The sequence below is a fragment of the Micropterus salmoides genome, unplaced genomic scaffold (genome assembly GCF_014851395.1).
Source record: "Micropterus salmoides isolate LMB-PRFRI ecotype aquatic unplaced genomic scaffold, ASM1485139v1 Ms_hic_scaffold_17, whole genome shotgun sequence".
NCBI lineage: Eukaryota > Metazoa > Chordata > Actinopteri > Centrarchiformes > Centrarchidae > Micropterus > Micropterus salmoides.
Window position 1 is genome coordinate 37,266 of NW_024040817.1, and position 20,314 is coordinate 57,579.

General features: G+C 40.4%; 2 gene segments (V, D, J or C); one reads left to right on the top strand and one right to left on the bottom strand.

Annotated features, from left to right (window-relative positions):
- Window positions 1-706: 706 nt before the first annotated feature.
- Window positions 707-13,174, bottom strand: LOC119907614. The segment is given in 5 exon segments: window positions 707-1,323; window positions 2,247-2,298; window positions 11,705-11,781; window positions 12,240-12,301; window positions 13,065-13,174. Coding segments are annotated over 5 exon segments (627 nt in total).
- A 1,782-nt stretch (window positions 13,175-14,956) lies between these two features.
- Window positions 14,957-15,460, top strand: LOC119907474. The segment is given in 2 exon segments: window positions 14,957-15,008; window positions 15,116-15,460. Coding segments are annotated over 2 exon segments (384 nt in total).
- The last annotated feature ends 4,854 nt before the right edge of the window (window positions 15,461-20,314 follow it).

The window sequence follows — 20,314 nt, forward strand, 5'->3', positions numbered from 1 at the left end:
AAATGTGTGTCTATTCAAATGATCACACTCCATGAACAAGTGAACATGCCATTGTTGCAGCAGCAGAACTGTGATGAAAGGAAGGACCCAGATTCGTTGTCTTGGTTAAACTGGTGTAGATTACGTCATGATGCCTTTCTATGACCTGATGATCTTTTTGTAATGCTGTATATTCTTGAGTGACCAAAGAATGCTCACAAGGGAGGAGTATGTGATGGAAATTTGATATTTGTGTTTACTGTTTCACCCTGCATGCTCCATCAGAATAGACCAATGTCTCACTGTGTGGTATATGCAATACTGACATAAAATCTTTGGTTTGAAAATCTGAGATAAGAACCATCTGACGTTGAAAGTACTTTATATTTAATTTTTAATCCTTGAAACTGTATTGAGTAATGTAGATTTGTACAAACTACATTTTAAATGAATTCATGAAAACACCCGCTTTCATTCTTTCATTCACACCTTGTTTATACCTGCATTTAGAAAGTTCTCTTAATGCAGCTATAAAGAGAAACTTTACAGTGTCTCTGCTAAACAGAGACTCTGTAAGGTGAGACTCAAGGAGAACAAGAAATTACCTCAGATATAATCCTGCACTGATAAAATGAAGGAAAATGCATCTTTGTTGGTAAAAAATAAAACTATCATGAAATATTATTTAATTTGAAATAACTTTTTTTATTTCTTACAGTGTTACAGCATGAGCATTATTACATCAATGAAGCTTCACTACTTAAAGTTGAATATTGTTAATATGATCTGATGACAGAGTAACAGAGTACAGTCACTATAACAGAAATGAAAACAACAAATTTGAATGAACTGGTCTTTATTGTGTTGAAATAATCCAAATTAAATGCAGTAAACAAACTTTAACCATGAAACATGTGATTAGAGAATGACTTAAGGAAAGAAAGAGACACAGACACAGAGAGAGTTACAGAGTTCAGAGAGCAGAGTAAAACCAGTAGCAGAGTCCCAGTGAGTCAGGTCAGGACTGGGAACACTGGTCTCTCCTCAGTGTCTCTGAGACCAGAGCCTGGGAGCCCTGGGTGGCCTCACAGGTCACAGAGCCCACCTTCCTCCACTGGTCTGCAGGGAGCCTCAGGGTGCTGCTCCAGCTGTAGCGGCCGTCCTTCTCCAGCACCCCGGGGCTCCTGCTCTCCTCCCAGCTGCTGCTGCTGCTGCCGTCCACCTTCCAGGCCAGACTCCAGTCTGAGGGGAAGCCCTTGTTGGCCAGGCACATGAGCGTGGCCTTCCCCTGCTGCAGCTCCTCACTGGAGGGGGGCAGCACCGTCAGGGTGGGACGGACATCACCTAGGAGACACCAATCAGCTTAGAGGACACCTTTACTGTGTGAGAGCTGATTTTCTCCTTTAAGGAGTTTCTGTCAGATGTTTTTTCTGCTCCACCAGTCACTCACTCACACATTGTTTCACTTCCCTTTAAAAAGCCTCTCATGCAAATCAGCACAGAGAGAATCATCATACAGAACGACCTGAAATATATCAAACTACACTGGAAATAAATAACAAACTTTCTTAAGAAGATCATCAAAAAACTTGACTGTACAATAATTTATTCAGTGGAAACCAAAACAGAAATGAACTGACAACAATCAGATGTTCTTCATCTGGATTTCAAAGTGTTTCTTCACTTACATTAACAGCTATAATGATGAGTTGAACTACTAGATACAGTTTAAACGTCGTTACTTTTCAAGTGCAAATTCAGTCACACAGGTATCACTGCTCAGCTGTATCACTTCACTTACTGACAGATACACTGACCACTGTGTTGAAAGTAGTGCCAGTTGTCCTTTCACTATTAATATGGAAATATTGTATTTTTTTTTCAAATTCATAACAATAGGCAACATTTTTAAAACACTCATATTTATTTACTTCAGTTTTACATGAAAGTGAATTGTATTTAATCACAATAACAGCCATTATGTGGTGAACATTTTAAACTAAACTCAACATTTTTACATTAAGATTAAAGTTTTATATTTTCTCCACTTCCAAGTTGATTATATTTCATTTTGACAGGACTGTGTGAGGCACAGTTTAGTTAAGCTGCTCTGAGTTAGCCTCCATGGTAAAGGAAGAGAAATAAAAACATGAACACTAAATGTTTTATAATTAAAAGATAAGATATTTATCTGTCTTAAACTTTCAAAAGTTGAATTTAAAGCAGGACTTGATAATATTGTATTTAGTATTTGAGCAGAAACTTACTTCCAACATCCAGTCTGGTTCCTCCACCAAAAGTCCACCACAGTGATACAAACTCACTGAGCCGCCGTACAAAAACCTCTCACTGTAGAGAGACACGGCTCTCTGACTTTGACAGACTGAACTAAAGCTACAAGCCCTCAAGATGCAACTTTACCATTAAGGTTGGAAATAATGATTTCTGCTGTGGCTTAATATTGTATATTTACTATTTATATAATGAGTTGGTAAATTTCTATTAGTAAAGTGAACTTTGTTTCTTAGTGCAAATAATTTTAATAAACTTTATACATTATATGGAAAGTCAAACAGTTTTCTGGCATGCTGATTATAAACGTTGAAAAATAGCTATTGAAATAAAAGTTTTGTTAAAGGTTTGACTTACTTCCAACATCCAGTCTGGTTCCTCCACCGAACGTGTACCACAGTGATACAAACTCATTGAGCCGCCGTACAAAAACCTCTCACTGTAGAGAGACACGGCTCTCTGACTTTGACACAAACAAACTCACCAAAAATAGTTTCTGTTTGTAACATTTTATCAGCTGACGTGTGAAAATATGACTGTTTTAATTTGATATGTTAATTTTAGGGCTGCCTCAACGTATTATTATCGCATTAAAGCATTCATTAATTAACGGTGACAGTTTTTAAAATTATTATTTTGAAAGTCCGTTGCTCACTGGCTCTGAATACACATAGGCCTACAATCAAACCATGGGTCACAGGAGAGGTGGGATGTTGATCAGCCTGCAAAATAACCCAAACAAGCAGCAGAGAGGCTTCAGCAGGTTCTCAGGTGAACAGACAGGGAGACAGCTCTCCGCGAGTGAACGGCCGGCACTCTATGGATAGTAACCATGGCAACGGCTTCTGTGCGCTACACAGCCGTAGCCTTTAACTTAAATTAAAATTATACACAGACTAACTTTACCTGATAGGCCTGCATTTAGTTTTGCGGGGATTCTCTGCCATGTGAATTCCCTCCTGTTGATGTCCTGATAACTATTTAGATTCTGGAAACTCACAAACAGCGAGGATCAGTCTCTCTTCCAATGATTTGTGCTGCGCATCGTGTACAAAAAATTCAAGACAATTCAACTTTGGCAGCAGGCGGGCGTGTGCGTGAGGCGACCGCGACCACGACAGTTTCACGGGAACCCCAGTACACCTTGTGCTCGACCACTTCACCTCACTGTAACAGGGACACTTTCTACTGAACATAGACTGTTTCTATGTTCCCAATCCCAAGAAAACTGGACTCTGATGGTAACTTGTTTTAACAAGCTAGATAAAAGGTAATTCCCTGGCAGTGGTAAATAGCTGTGGTTTAATATTTGATTTGATCACATTAATGTTTAAGTTGAGATTTACAAGAAATATTTTATTGCTGTTGTGTAAAGGGAATACTGCTGGTACATTTTTTTCTCTAGCAATTAACTGAAATAACTCATAACATATTTTAAACAAGAGGTTTTTTAAAAATGTCTTATCAATACTCAGGTAAATTGATTGATGCATTGATAAACAGCATCATCTGAGTAATCCAAGTCCCTGCTGGAGTCAGTCAGAGCATTTCCATAGAGAGCCACTTTGCATCAGCAGCACCATGCTCCAGTGCTCTGGGAGAGTTTATAGTCCTGAGAGTTGAACACTGGATGACTGACAGCTGTCCTTCATGACAACAGAAGCCACAGAAATCCTCCTCATCAAAAACATGACTTTGATCTGCGTCCTCATCTGGACTCTCCTCTGCTGCTGCTTCACAGGTAAAGTCCAGAGAATCAAACTCCTCTCCTCTATGAACATCCGTCCCTCTGAAATGAAGCCCACAAAACCATGACGCTGCTTTATGTTTTTGTCTCTGTATCCTCAGAGTCCAGAGGCCAGGTCACAGTGACTCAGCCTGGAGCAGTGAGCTCTGCTCTGGGAGGCTCCGTCTCCATCAGATGTAGGACCAGTCAGGATGTTTTGAATTCAGACAATTTATTCTGGTACCAACAGAGAGGTGGAGAAACTCACAAACTGATTATTAAATTTGGTAATCAGCAAGCATCAGGGATTCCAGGTCATTTTAAAGGCAGTGGATCAAACTCTGACTTCACTCTGACCATCAGTGGAGTCCAGACTGAAGATGCAGCAGTTTACTACTGTCAGAGTTTTCACTATATCAACAGTCAGGATGTGTTCACACAGTGAAAAAGCATCGTACAAAAACCTCCCTCAGTCAGACTGAACAGAAACTGAACTGAGTGCTGCAGCTGGAAGCTACTGCAGAGGCTGATACACTTCACTGAGGACACACACACACATACTTCACACACACAATTTCATCAGATAGATTGAACATGCCACTGTTGCTCTAACCACCAATGAACATGTATCAAAACAACAAATAATATAACAGCAATGGGCAATTATCGAGATCCAAGCAAGTCGTGAAAAAACAATATTTGACATTTTCAGAGGAGAAGAACAGATGCAGAACTCCAAAGGCCATTCTCTGAACCCAATGCTCAGTGGCCTAAAATCATTTGTCGATTTAGTGTCTTTAGCAATTGTGAAAAACTGCCATGAGAAAGGTATTGCTCATGACCTTTGACCTCAGCCTCTTACTGGATCACAGCTATTTTAATGATTTCCAGTTAAAAGAAAATATGAACACAGATCAGCACCAGAAACCTTCATAACCAAAGATGGCCCAAACAAAACTGTTTTTCAACAATATACAAACTAATGTAATTTTAAAAACGTTTCATTATCAACTGAAGTCATGAAACCATAAAACTATACTTACAAGTGTATAATTTAAATATGAGTCCCTGAGGTGGAATTGCAGAGGCCCGTAGATTACAGTTTTTCTCGATTGTATAAACACATTTCTTAACATTATGCCTCTTTTTCATGAAACTCTAAACACAAATCCACAACTTCTCACCCAATTCTCAGAACATCCTATTTTCAGGTCAAAATAAAGCTCTCCACTCAAAACCATTCTATCTTGCTGAAAAACCAAACTTTCCCCTCAGACATAACACACAAGCCCTCAAAAACACACACACTACAACACAGTCTTACACACTGGTGAGATAAATTCAAAACAATGCTAAAAAAATGGTTATTAGTAATATTGCTTGTGATTCTCCCCCTCAAAAAACTTTTCACGTGATGAACAAACAACAAATGTAAACATTAGCATATTTTTTATTCTCAAGTGTGCTGTACAGCACACCAAACAAGAAATGATTCTGCCCCTGGTGCTGTCTTTGGTCTGAGACAGGCCAGTGATTCTCCTCCTCCTCTACCCTCCTCCTCCGCCCTACTCCTGGTCCACCTCCTCCCAATTCCTTATCTTCCTCTCATCCCATAGCCTCCTCCAACTCCTACTGTTCCTCTTCCTTCACCTCTTACTCCTCTCCATACTGCTGCTCCTCTTCCCCCTCTCTAGTGTCCTACACCTCTTCCTTCAGATTTCTCTGGATCCATTGCTCCAAAACTGAATGAACTGACTCTGGCCCTTTTATCTATCTATTGCAGCTTCCGATTGGTGTGTTATCAATTTTGACTGTTTGTGTTTCCACCTGGGTAGCTGTGTGCTAAATGAGCTCAACCTGTCCTGATTGAGTGAACAATATCGAATGTCAGTGCTTTCTCAATGACCACAAGGTGAAGGCAATGAAAAATTTAAGGATTTGTGTGTAGAGTTTAGAGAAATGGCTGTGCTTTTTGAAAAATTAAGTTATGGTTTTGAAATTTTAGTTCAAAAGCCTGTTTATAGAAAAACTGTAAAATCTTACATCAAAGTCTGTTTGTATCATTTTAAGCTGTTGATATCCTGCTCTTTATTTCTAATGCTAAAATATACAATTCACGACATTCTTATTTTTGATCAGAGAAATAAAATTTACCATCATTTCTGAGTACAAATTAAGTCTAAACAACATGTGGATCTTCATCAAGAGGAATCTCCTGTAATACAAGATAAATGGGTGGTTTTATATTAAAATGCTTTAATCATTATTGTTAGTGTTACCCCAGTCATTAAAGAATGAAGAAGTAATATTTTAAAAAGACAGTCTTGTTATTACTGTGTCTTCATACCTTATTGAAATGACTGGTAATATTAGATGAATGGCAAAAAAAAAATCATAACCTGTCAATTTTATGAACATAATCCACAAGGAAAGCTATTTGATGAAATTTTTTATTGTTTTGAACTATTAAAACCACCAATAACACAACAAGAAAATTAATGTTAACATGTGTAAAAGGAGAGAGAGACAGAGAGAGAGCAGATGTGACGTTTTCATGAATTTGGATAAAACTTTTTTTGTCTGTGCCTTTTTGATCAACAATAAAAAGGCAGCATCCAACACACAGTAAACATTCAGTAAATTACAAATGAGAGTTAAAGATATTGAGTCATATGTAAAACAAGGGTTTCTTTTCACATCAGCTGAGCTCAGAAACCATGACAACAGACAGGTTTCAGTACTAAAGATAAAAAATTAAGTGACATTTTGTTCTTTTGATGCATTCATACCTGAAGGTTCAGTGTGAAAGTTTTTGTCGCCGCCTGATGACGCCGCCCCGACACCCGGAAGTCATTGTCCACTACGCTGAGCACGTCCACCTCCTCGACTTAAACTCACTTTTTTGGGATTTAATTTATCTACTCTTTTCAATGAAGACCCCTACATATCTCAGCAGTTATTCTTGTAACTATAAATGTAAACGCAATGCGATAGATGTTTATTTTTTTTTTTGTTTGTTTGTTTTAAGACACAGAGAGCTTCTCCTCAGTGTTCTGGAACGACTCGACCCACTGGAAAGAGAGATAATAAAGTTTATATGAGGTAAACTAAACATCCTGTTAGTTGCAGCAGAGGAGGCTGCAAGTTCTGTTGGTCTTCGTCAGACTGGATGAAACTGGTTTCACTTCCTTCTCTGAGCTCAGTAACCATGGCAACATATAGGCATCACTGCTGAACCATGACAACAGACGGTTTTCAGCACTAAAGATAAAATTTAACACTAGCACACTTTTATTCAGGTGTATATATTTTTTATTTTGAAATTAAACTTTCTGAATTTCAGAGTTTAAAATATTTCACATATGGTGAAGACTGTAAGGCTTATATTGGTTTAACTATCTTAAATATTTCTTGTCTCAAGCAAAAACCTCCTACATGATGATGATGTGTTTGTTCTCCTCATGTAAGCAGGAATCATCACTGAAACATTCAAATGAACATTGTTACCTACTCAACTACTTTTTCAAACAAATTGGTTTTAGAATGGTTTTAAAATCATTAGTCTGGAAGAAAGATTGAATACTATACACATTATAAATTGAATCAAAAGAAAATGGCACTGACCTTGAGACTGAATGTTAAAACCTACATTTTGAAATGTATTTTCTTCGTACAGAGAAATCCAACATAGTTTTCCACAATGAACTGATACGAATGTAGAAAATTTAGAAGTGCAACAAGATTTTTAAGTGGAGGGGAATTTAGTCTGGTTAACAACACTGAAGACTTCAAGAATTGCTGTGAATAAATCAAATTTCAAATATCAGACACAATATGTGAGTATTGATCCATTGATAAACAGCATCATCAGAGTAATCCAAGTCCCTGTTGAAGTCAGTCAGAGCATTTCCATAGAGAGCCACTTTGCATCAGCAGCACCATGCTCCAGTGCTCTGGGAGAGTTTATAGTCCTGAGAGTTGAACACTGGATGACTGACAGCTGTCCTTCATGACAACAGAAGCCACAGAAATCCTCCTCATCAAAAACATGACTTTGATCTGCGTCCTCATCTGGACTCTCCTCTGCTGCTGCTTCACAGGTAAAGTCCAGAGAATCAAACTCCTCTCCTCTATGAACATCTGTCCCTCTGAAATGAAGCCCACAAAACCATGACGCTGCTTTATGTGTTTGTCTCTGTATCCTCAGAGTCCAGAGGCCAGGTCACAGTGACTCAGCCTGGAGCAGTGAGCTCTGCTCTGGGAGGCTCCGTCTCCATCAAATGTAGGACCAGTCAGGATGTATATGTTTCAAGCAACAACCACCTTTTAGCCTGGTACCAACAGAGAGATGGAGAAACTCCTAAACTCCTCATTTACTATGCTAGCAATCGAGCATCAGGGATTCCAGATCGTTTTACAGGCAGTGGATCAAACTCTGACTTCACTCTGACCATCAGTGGAGTCCAGACTGAAGATTCAGCAGTTTACTACTGTCTGAGTTTTCACTATATCAACAGTAAGTATGTGTTCACACAGTGAAAAAGCGTCGTACAAAAACCTCTCTCAGTCAGACTAGACTGAATAACTGAACTGACTGCTGAAGCTGGAAGCTACTGCAGAGACTGAAACACTTCACTGAGGACACACACACACACACACAAACACACACACACGCATACACTGATTACATCAGATTTCTCAGAGATCAAATTACACATCTTTTTCATGGAGTCTCCACAGCACAGCAGGTAATGGAACGCTTTACTTGTTCTACCACATATACATATAAGATGTGGGTATTGAGCAAAAACCTTTAGAAAAACTTTTTTTCACATTCACTTTGCTATATACTAGATCACTAACAATGTTGCTAAAGAGATACTTTGGCCTGGTAGTAATGGATTTGATAGATAGGTAATCTAACTTCTGCAGCATTTTTGAGAAGAAGAAGATAATGAAGTGGGTTTCCTCTGTGTTATATGGAAAAATCTATTACTGTAGACTGGATATATAATTTACAGATATTGTTATGAATATAAAAGTGCAAAGATCAGAAATATAATTAAAAAGGGTATAATGAATACCAGGGATAAAATTGATGCTGGACAGTATTTGCCGTGAGTTTATTATAGTGCGGGAACCGAAACCCACTTATCATGGTAATTAAAATCTGTACGGTAATATTAACTGTCATTATACCGGGAATTGTTTCATCCTCTATGAATAACCTTTTTAATGTGTAATGAAATTTCAGGGGTATACTAAATGCTAGAAATATAATCAAATATCAGAGATAAGTTCACAGTAGGCAAGGAGTCTCCCCTAAAATCACTGAATTGAACTTGCCTTTATTTGGGACATGCATCCATGGGACAGGACTTTAATTGCACAAAACTGAAATAGGCTACTATGAAACAGTTTAATTCAAACAGAATATTACTTGAATAAAAATGATCCAATAATATAAACACACGTCATTCATTTGATCTAGCTCTGACAGATGGCTTATGCTGTATTATTTTGAATGCAGTAACGTAACGATAACAACAACAGGGTGCAGGATTAGAGAAGTATGGCAGAGGTTAGCAGACAGAGAGTGATGAACTTCACATGACAGGATTCACAACTTGGATACATTTTTATGAAAAGCTGTTTTTTATTCTTTTTATCAGTGGACACTTACAGACTGAAGGAATATAAATAATCAAGGAACGGACACATTCAGACTTAAGGAGCGCTTCAAAGGTAATGTGAGTCTGCACTTTTATCCATCTCTGGCACCATCCAGGTTACACTGGTAAATCTCTAAGAATTAGACTTTGGTGCTTGTTGTTTCCGTTAAATGAACTGAACGATTGAATTGTGAAGAATCTAACCGATGTAATGATGTGAGCATCAATTTTATTTATATTGTGCTAAATCACAACAACAGTTATCTCAGAGCGCTTTTCATAAGAGCACAGGCCTGGACCAAACAGAAACCCAACAGATGTAAAAGCAGAGGAGACACAGACAGGCAGGCCAAAACACAAGGGGAAAACAGAATCACAAGAAAAAAGGAGAAATAAACAGGGCACTCACCGTCAGCCGGGCTGCCACCACAACACTACCACCTCCAATCACATGCACGCTCTTGCCCACTGAAATTTCTATTGTGCATGTAGCCGACCAATAGGACGTCACTACTGATACGTCTGTGACATACAAAAAGCAATGCCCCTACTGCCTCAGGATCCACCCGCCTCTGCAGCAGACGGTGTAGGAGTGGCTGGGCTCATCAGTGGAGGACTCTGCCTGTGCTTATAGAACTAGGGTTACCATATCGTAACCTTCGTTCTATCTCACACAGGTTTTACCGACAAACAGCTGACTAGTGTGTCAAATGGTGGCAGTGTGCTCTACATAAGACGTTAGAACACACACTGGACACAGCAGATGCAATCTCCCCTCCCTGTACCCTAAGTGGGGTAGGGTGGTGGAAGGCATCCAGATTTATTGTCCTGGACCTGAACATGCTCCTTATGTTCTTAAGAACAAAGGAGGGGTTTTGTATCAATCCGGCTGCACTGTGGTCACCATGAAGCAGCATGCTTCTGGGGTGAACCGACAGGGCGCACTCGCCTTCTTAGCAGAGGTGAGAGCTAGCAGCAAGGCTGTTTGAGAGATAGCATTTTCCCCAGCGGGGAAATTCTGTTTATTTATGAGGTAATTTTCCTGAAATGCAAGAGCATTGGTTGAGTTTCAACAGTGGACAAATGAACAGGAGGGCCATCCCCACGAAATTTTAAGTATTAAGGACTTTCCCTGCAAAACAAAATCTGCACCAATTTATGGTTTATTAGGGAAACACAATATCCAGGCTGCAGATGACAATTCAAAATATTGAAATTTTATAGAATATAATGCAGTAAGGCTTTCAGGAATTCTGCAGCTATTGCTTTAAATATGTTTTATCCTATAGATCAACTTATCTAAAATCCCTGCTGAGTCCACATGCTTAGCCTCCCCTACTCTTTTGAGTCTCTGTTTTGGAAAATAACCTCTTTAAATACGTGGGACCTTTTCACCTCAATGATAAATCAATTAATTTTAATTCAGTTATAAATTCTTGGACTTTAATAGCTTCTGTGTTTCGGCAGGAGTACTACTCATGTTCAAAACTCTCTACTCATTCAGGATCTCTCCACATATCATTTTCTCTGACATGTCTAGAAGAAAAAGCAATACTACGAGACTAACATAATCATTTAATGAGAATTTAAATATTTTTAATTCTACGTGTCTTATAATCTGCTGTACATTACGTTATTGCTCCGCTGGTATATAGGCCCCTTAAGACTGTTAAGGGACTGTTAAAGCCAACTTGAGACTGCATGCTGCATGTGAAACCGAAACCAACAGGTTCACATGTTAATTTCAGCAACTCTGATAAAGTGTAGCTCACAGTCCCAAACATAACAAGGGTATGCTTCAGTTTTAAGATGTTTATATTGCAAAACTCTACCAGTTACGTTACTGTCTGGACTTACAATGTGAGGGGCACATGATTAAAATCACCGGTGTCGCATCAGCTGGGTGGAGTCGAAAACTTTCTCTTGACATTTGCCCCCTGACATTTTGCGCCCTAGACAACTGCCTCTGTCGCCTATGCCACGGGCCGGCCTTGATTTTAATGAGGACTACTCCAGGAGCTCATAAGGTGCAGACCTTAGAGCCTCCAGCACAACCAGCAAGTTCTACTGAGGCGCTGAGAGACACGACAACGTCCGCTGTCTTCTCACACCCTGCAGAAAGCGTATCACAACGGGGTGGGTGAAGACTGTTCTGTCACCAAACCCCTTGTGACAGGAGAGATAGCTGCTGTGTACACCTTGATGGTTGAGTGCGACAGCCCCTTCTCCATCAGACCTTGCAGGAAAGAGAAAACGGATCCCTCCAAACAGGTAGACAGACCCGTCTCCATCTCAATGCATCTGCTCTGAAAGCCCAACCACTTAGCTTTGCAGCAACAAGTGATGGAGATTGCCCGCCACTTGGATGGTCTATACGACATAGACCAGCCTGTGTCTCCCTCTCCCATTCAGGAGCCAAACCTAGAGAAGCTGGTCCAACACCAACATTGCGCCTAAGATGCCTCACCCATGTGACAGAGCCCCCCCAGACCAGAGGTACAGGCCAGGGCTCTGTCACTGTCTGGCTGCATCACTTCTACCAGAATGATGAACCACCATTCCCCCCTCACCTAACTGAAGGGATGAGATGGTGCTGGAGGGGGCCTCCTGGCCACCCCCAGGGGTGGGCTGGCTGAATCAAAAAACGACAGCGGGTAGTGGGTGTTGTGCCGGTTGGAAAAACAGATCCATCTCCGTTCTCCCGAAGCAAGCCCAGATTCACCGCCATCGCCAACAGAGCCGTGGATTGGACTTGGAAGCACACCACTACACTAGAAACACAACCTGGAGGGGATTGTGGATGTATGGTGTGTGGCCCCCTCGGCTCTTAACGGGGGTTCACACAACACTCACTGCTCTCCCCTGGCAGGTCCCTCCCCATCCGGTCAGAGATTCATCTATGAAGACTGACACAGATGAAGACACCCTGCCAAGCAACACCCCCATTGCCCAGAGGGACCACTTGATGGACTACTGCCCTGAGGCCCAACAGCATCATCACTGATAGCCTGTCACAGCTGTCCCCTGCTGCAGCCTGTGGACCACAACAAGAAGCGTTGCCTGTCCCAACAGATACGCTCTCAGGGTGGTGGCGTTGAGCACAATCCTCAGATACTCCACTTGCTGCAACAGCTGGAGAGAGCTCTCTTCCCAATTGATCGCAAACCCCAGGCTGTGCTGTGTGGAGATCACCCAAAGTTTCAATCTCTCCATGACCATGAGGTTGTCTAAGTAGAAAAGAACCCTCAAGCCCTGCTCGCGTAATGATTGCAGTGCAGTGTCCATGCAATCTCCTGAGCGTGTGGCGGGCTAGCGAGTAGTTGACGGGGAGTCTGTTGTATTCATAGGCTACTCCATGAGAGGCAAAGCTAACAAACTCCCTGTTACTGTGTCACCTCAACATGAAATAGGCGTCTTTCAGGTCGATGGCGGTGAACCAGTTTCCGGGCTGTAGCAGCTCCAGCAGTTTCTTGATCGTCAGCATGTGGAAACAGCTTTTGTCCATTGTGCTGGTTCAAGTGGTGGAGATCCAGGGTGGCTCAGAAGCCTCTCGTCTTTCTAGAGACCATATAGTATATGGAGTAAGACCTCTGTGCATGTCATGTGCAGGGATGCCATAAGACAGCCTGCTTCAGCATAAGTTGATGGATCTCGGCAGCCAGGAAGTCCACTCCGTTTCTGCCGTTGTTCTACGTCATTTAACCACGGTTATGCTGCGTGATCATGCGCTGCTGCCAACAGGAAGTAGCCCTGTAGTAGTATTTTATTGGTCCAAAAGTGGCTTCACTGCTCTCCATTAAAATCAGCGGGTGGCTTCGTCCAGTAATACACTGTCTATGAATAGCCTAACTGACCGCTCGGCCAAAGAGATGTTGGCAGGGTGGTGTGATGTAATACGCTTTCACTGCCCATGAGAGTCCTCATGAGCGCGCTGGAAATGCAGAGTTACAGTAGACTGCCGCACTGTGCCGTTTCCACGGTAAGAGCAGCTCATTTCTTGTCACGTTGTGGAAGCAGACCATTATAGCAGCGCAGACCGGGCAAACAGGCTAGCAGGGTGGACTCCCGGGCCTCACCCTCCGCCTCACTTGATTCTGGCCGGGAGAGCGGTGGGGGCCGCGGGGTGAGCCGTTAACTTAGCGTAGTAAAAACGGTTTCCACATTCTCAAAAGCCTTACCATAGTGTACACAAGCAACACATGTAAAACAATGGTTCTTGAACACGAGACAGGGGGATGTGGCAGCGTCTGCCGGCCTCTCTCCCTCCATAACCGGTTACTTGGCCAGTTGCTCTCTTCACCAGCTGCAGGTCGGCTGACGGGTGGCCTGGATTCGTCTGGGTGCAAAGATGAATTTAAAATGGCGGCTCCATTCTTGGAGTTGGTGAATTCAGTATGCAGTTCACCGTATGCTGAAGAAAAAAGGATGCTGAGGCAGTAGGGACACTGCTATGTATATGTCAATTAAGTATTGGTAGCGACGTCCTATTGGTCGGCTTCGTGCACGCTAAAAATTTCAGTGGGCAAGCGAATGCGTGTGATTGGAAGAGGTAGTACCCAACCTGTGTGACAGGGTGCTGCTCCAGCTGTAGCAGTCGTCCTTCTCCAGCAACCCGGGGCTCCTGCTCTCCTCCCAGTGAAAACAAATTTAGAGACAATATGTTTGGATGGAAGCTTTTTTATCTGATGCTTATTGATCAACAATAACAACACACAGTAAATCGTCAGCATATTACAAACAAAGAGTTAAAGATTAAAAGACATTTATACATATGAAAATTAAGTGTTAAGTTTCCCCTTCTCTGAGCCCTGAAACCATGGTAACATGCAGGCATCTCTGCTGAACCATGACAACAGACAGTTTAAGTACTAAAAATAAAGTTAAGTTAAAACTGACAGTTTGTTCCTCTGATGCATTCATGTTTAATAATTTTAACTTTTAACCAGCCTTATAGGAAATGTGACATCAAGATGTCACATGTTTTTATTTAATTAAATTAAAATGAATTTAAATAAGACAGAGGGAATTTTGAAACAATATATCTAGAAGGATGAAACCAAAAATCATGTAAAATAGGTTTTAAAACAACTGAATACTAAATTGACAACAGCATCATCAGAGTAAGTCCCTGCTGGAGTCAGAGCATTTCCATAGAGAGCCACTTTGCATCAGCAGCACCATGCTCCAGTGCTCTGGGAGAGTTTATAGTCCTGAGAGTTGAACACTGGATGACTGACAGCTGTCCTTCATGACAACAGAAGCCACAGAAATCCTCCTCATCAAAAACATGACTTTGATCTGCGTCCTCATCTGGACTCTCCTCTGCTGCTGCTTCACAGGTAAAGTCCAGAGAATCAAACTCCTTTCCTCTATGAACATCCGTCCCTCTGAAATGAAGCCCACAAAACCATGACGCTGCTTTATGTTTTTGTCTCTGTATCCTCAGAGTCCAGAGGCCAGGTCACAGTGACTCAGCCTGGAGCAGTGAGCTCTGCTCTGGGAGGCTCCGTCTCCATCAGATGTAGGACCAGTCAGGATGTTTATGTTTGGAACAACAACCACCGTTTAGCCTGGTACCAACAGAGAGATGGAGAAACTCCTAAACTCCTCATTTACGAGGCTAGCGCTCGAGCATCAGGGATTCCAGGTCGTTTTACAGGCAGGGGATCAAACTCTGACTTCACTCTGACCATCAGTGGAGTCCAGACTGAAGATGCAGCAGTTTACTACTGTATGAGTCAACACTATATCAACAGTCAGCATGTGTTCACACAGTGAAAAAGCGTTGTACAAAAACCTCCCTCAGTCAGACTGAACAGAAACTGAACTGACTGCTGCAGCTGGAAGCTACTGCAGAGACTGATACACTTCACTGAGGACGCACACACACACACACACTTGTTTGTTCCTACATATTCTTGTGACGACATCTCAGTGACATAATGCATTCCCTAGTGACTTACCCTAACCTTGGCATTAACCTAACCAACGTAATTTTAACCTGAACCATAAAACCAAGACCCAACCCACAAACAACAGTCTCTACCCGTGGATACCGCAAGTCTTCTCCCCACTGTGACACGAGTCCCCATGAGTTACAGTCCCCACCGGGATCTAAAAACATGAAACACAAACACACACGCAGCGGTTTAAGCAATGTCCACATTAGGAAGGAAATATGAAGACACAGATCAGCATCAGACCTCTTTATGGTCATAGATGGCTCAAACAAAACTCCCCCAACTCACAAAATAGCATTTCAAATATAAAAACGTTTGTTGTGTAAAGAATAGCTCAATTTAAACTGTAATCATAAAAACAAACAGGGCCGTCCAGAGAGTATCAGTAGGCTACAAGCCTGTTTTACCACTTGGTTTTATTATTAGGCTCCTGTAATAATCCTAGTTCAAGTGAAAAGTTTTTAGTCAAATCACATAAAAGAGCAGACCTCTCGACGCCCGTGAAACTTTTCCCCCTCAGCAAGAACAAAGTGAACAGAGCACCTTTGTTTATGTGTGTAGAAGTATCATTAGCTGTCAGCATAGTGTTAGCCGGCAGCTAACGTTACTTCTACAGGAGACAAACAGCAATATACACAACTGTGCATGCTCTTTTTGCGTCTTTCTTGTAAAATACATCCAACAACCCCCACAATGAGCACATTGCGGTAAACCCTTCTTACTGGCAGTATCGAAGGTGTCCTGTAGTCACAGCTGTTGAATCATTAACAGTGTCTGAACGGGAATGTGGGTCATTTTATTTACTGCGAAATTATTATTCATTAATTTTACTACTAGTCTGATTGGGCAGGCCTTTACAAAAAGGCCTATACAAATGTAAAAATAAGGAAATTTTGTATTGATAAAAGGGCACTTTGGGCATCAAAGGGCAAAAAGCACCCAGCGCACCCCCATATTTGATATATTTGTTGTTTCTTTTGTTATGTTCATCATGTGAAAAGGTTTTTCAGGTGGAGAACCACAAGCTACATTACTTTTAACCAGTTTTTGAAGTATTTTTTTTAACTTAATCTCACCAGTGTTTAAGACTGTATTGTCATGTTTTTGTTTTGGGGGGCTTGTGTCATGTCTGAGGTCAAAGTTCAGTTTATCAGCAAGATTGAATGGTTTTGAGTGGAGAGCTTTATTTGCCTGAACACAATGTGTCGGGTGTGAGAAGTGAGAATTGAGTTAGGCATTTTTGTTTAGAGTTACGATAAAAAGAGGCATCATTTTAAGAAATGTGTTTAAGCAAAAGCTTCTTTCTTTTCACATGTTTATTTACAGCATTATATGATGATAATTTTATCATAATATGCTGCATATTAAATTATGGAGAAAAATGGTAGTTCTATTTAAAATCATAAATGTTGAATTGGCCTCCTTTCATCTTTTCACTCCAGCTCCTACCTTCTTTAGGATAATAGATTCCAGAGTTTGGATAACATATACTTTTTGATTACTGTTGGATAAAATTACTGATTGACATAACTCAAATATTTATAGTTAACGCAACTCTAAAATATTCATTTGACAAAAATTTATCATTTTAAGTATGAAACCCAGTGTTTCATGTTCAATAAACTCAATATTTATTAGTTTCTTGTTTGATATTTTCAATTACTACTAACTCAAAAACATGGACTTTCTCATACTCAAATAATTTAGCCCAGAACTTTATATGTTATAATATTTGTGGCAACGGATTGCCTAAATTACATTGAGTACTACTAACTTTAAAAGAAAACACATCAAATCAAAAGTACAAGTCAATATTTTTTTCCCACGTCTTTTTAGGACAGATTGAAACATAAACAACATTTGAAAGAAAGAAAAACGTTTAATTAAAAAGAAAAAACATACAAAAACAAATTAGCAATTACAAAGACACACTTTTGGCCATCTTTTAACCTGTAAACCCAAATGCTCAGTAATTCTCAAAACTACAAGTACAACTCCATTACTACAAGTCAAGTTTTCTTTATTGAACAATCATTAACAAAACTTGTAAGATCTCCTACCATTTCTATATTTCACAGAAACAAACCGTTTATGTACATGAGTGCATTCAAACTTCTTTCAACAAGTACTTTTAGGCACAGCTTCAGTGGTTTGCTATCATCAAGACATTATAATTTTCTGAACAAAGGTGAATGTGTAAATTAGTTTATTTGGATAGTCACTCACAAATTCCTCTTCGACCAGAACAGAAACGCTCTCAGGGTTGAAGCGGACCGCAGCAGGGGCGTCGTCAGTGACCACAGTGAGGGGAGCCACAGGCGTGTCAGAAATTATTTGGTTCATCTCTGCAAAATAACAATCCAATTACGAGGATAATTTCAAAAGACAGGTTGCAAGTCATGCACTGCTTAATCGTTGGCCCCCACAAACTGAAAGCACCAATAACTCTTATTGTACAATTCACATTTTAGCATTTTATTGAGATAGACTGGAAGAAAAAAAAAAATCTATGAATTAGGGTTGGACCGAGACGATGACTGACAGACATCACAATGTTGAGCCGGCATCGTGATTGTAATCTTAGTCTTAATTTTTCACATTATACTACCCTGTGAAAGCAGTTTTTAATCCCCACAAATATTATAATTTTAAATATACCCGCTTTGCACCCACGTTGGACTTCTCTTCCCACATTTACACACACCTACACCTCTGGTCTCTCAATGCAAACACAATGGCTTGTCCCGCATCTCTCTGTCTCTCTCATCCCCGTCTACTTCACTTTCTCCATCAGCAGTATGTTTGATAAAGTTGCCTAAATGACACAGAACTCATCTTTTTCCCGTATTTTTCCACCCACGATCCGTTATCACTGCAGCAGGTGAGCTGTGTGCCAGCTTGTTAATGACAGAATGCGTCTCTTGTGTACATCATGTTGTTTCTAGATTGATAATCAAAATAATCATTATACAAATTTTTTGCGCAGTTTTTAAAAATTACCCACTAGAGGGCTGCATTGCCGCAATAACCAGCCTGCTTAAAATGAACGAAATGACACAAAAAAGATTAGTTCATTTTAATGAACAAGATTTGGTGACTCGAGTCTTTCAAAAGAGTGACTTTTCCCATCACAACAGGGAACAATCATCAATGGCATTAGTCTCTTGGAAGTAAAAAATAAAGTGAGGATTCTCTGTTTTGTATTAGGTGTTCAGTGCAGCCTAAAAATAGCCATTTTAAATAGGCTTGTAATAACTTTTAAAGTCATCATGTACTGGAAAAAAAGCAATAAATAAATGACACAACTGTGCAAATGTGAAATGACCATTGAAAGTAGATGTCATCATAATCATCACAAATTCAGAACTGTATTGCAGAGATGTCCTAATCTGTAATGACCACACATTATGTGATCTACATTGTGGCTATGGCAAAATTAATCTTACACTCACCAAGTCATAAATCCTAGGATCTCAGCAGTGCCTCTGCTGTCTTGCCCATCTGTGAGGCCCTCCACCTGGACAGGACAATCAGCTGTGGTGTCAAGCTCACAGTTGAATTGGCTCCATAGGTTCAACATTAGTCATGATGACGATGGAACTCAGAAAACACCTGCAGACATACAAACACATAAATGTATGTAGATTAATGTTACCACTAAGGGAGTTTAATAAGGAAGCATCCTAGTAAGTTCAAATGATGCCCATATGTTCCTTAAAATACCTTAACTCACGTCTTTCAAATCAATGCAGTATAAAATGCATCAAGTCTACATAATCATGAATAATTCAAAAGAAATGTACTAACTCTTATGCAGGGATGTGCAAATTGAAAAAATAACTTGGATAGCTGTAGTGTAACTCAATACTTAATCCTGCAGGAGCAGATAAAACACCAGAATTCCCACTTTTTTACTCACTGGACCAATGTGCATTCTCTGGTGACTGTCAGGCAAAGGCTTCAGTCACAACGTTACGTTACTTTGGAGCTAATGTCCGTTAACGTTAGCATAAAAGTAACGCGCCAAACTGCCTCTACATCCTGAAGCGGTCCTCCCAGAGCACACACGGTTGCAAAATAGAAGTTAGAGAACACAAAAACATTTATTTCGACGCACTGCGAATAAATAGTGGTTCTCTCGACTTTTGTTAAATAGGTTAATAACAGTTTTGCTCCGTTACTTGCAAAATCATCTCCCTCGCATCGGGTAGCCATCTTGAATATTGGCCGTTAATGACGTCACATGTCAGCGTGCACTTGGAGGGTTTGATTTAGAAATTCATTTTATTTCATTTATTATACAGGAAAAGTTTAAGACCAACAATTTAGTTACAGTAAACGGGCCTGGCTCAGTTCAAAAACTGGCTTACGGTAGCTGTTCTGCTGTTCTGTTAGAACAATAAACACAATTTCAACACATTTATACAGGACATTATTATTGACTAGAATGTCATTCCAAATTTTAGTGTAAATATAGAAAAAAGATTTGTGACCGTAGTTGTTTTTGTATGATGGAACTGGAATGAGTGCCTGTGAGACTGACCTAGTGAAGCGTAGTGGTCTCATATTGTATGTCGGAAGAAGACCTTTATGTGCCGGTGAAGAGCTATTTTGAATCTGAAAGTAAAATGCAATAGCATGACTGTTTACATAGTTGTGATAAGTCAAATCATATGTGCGTGTGA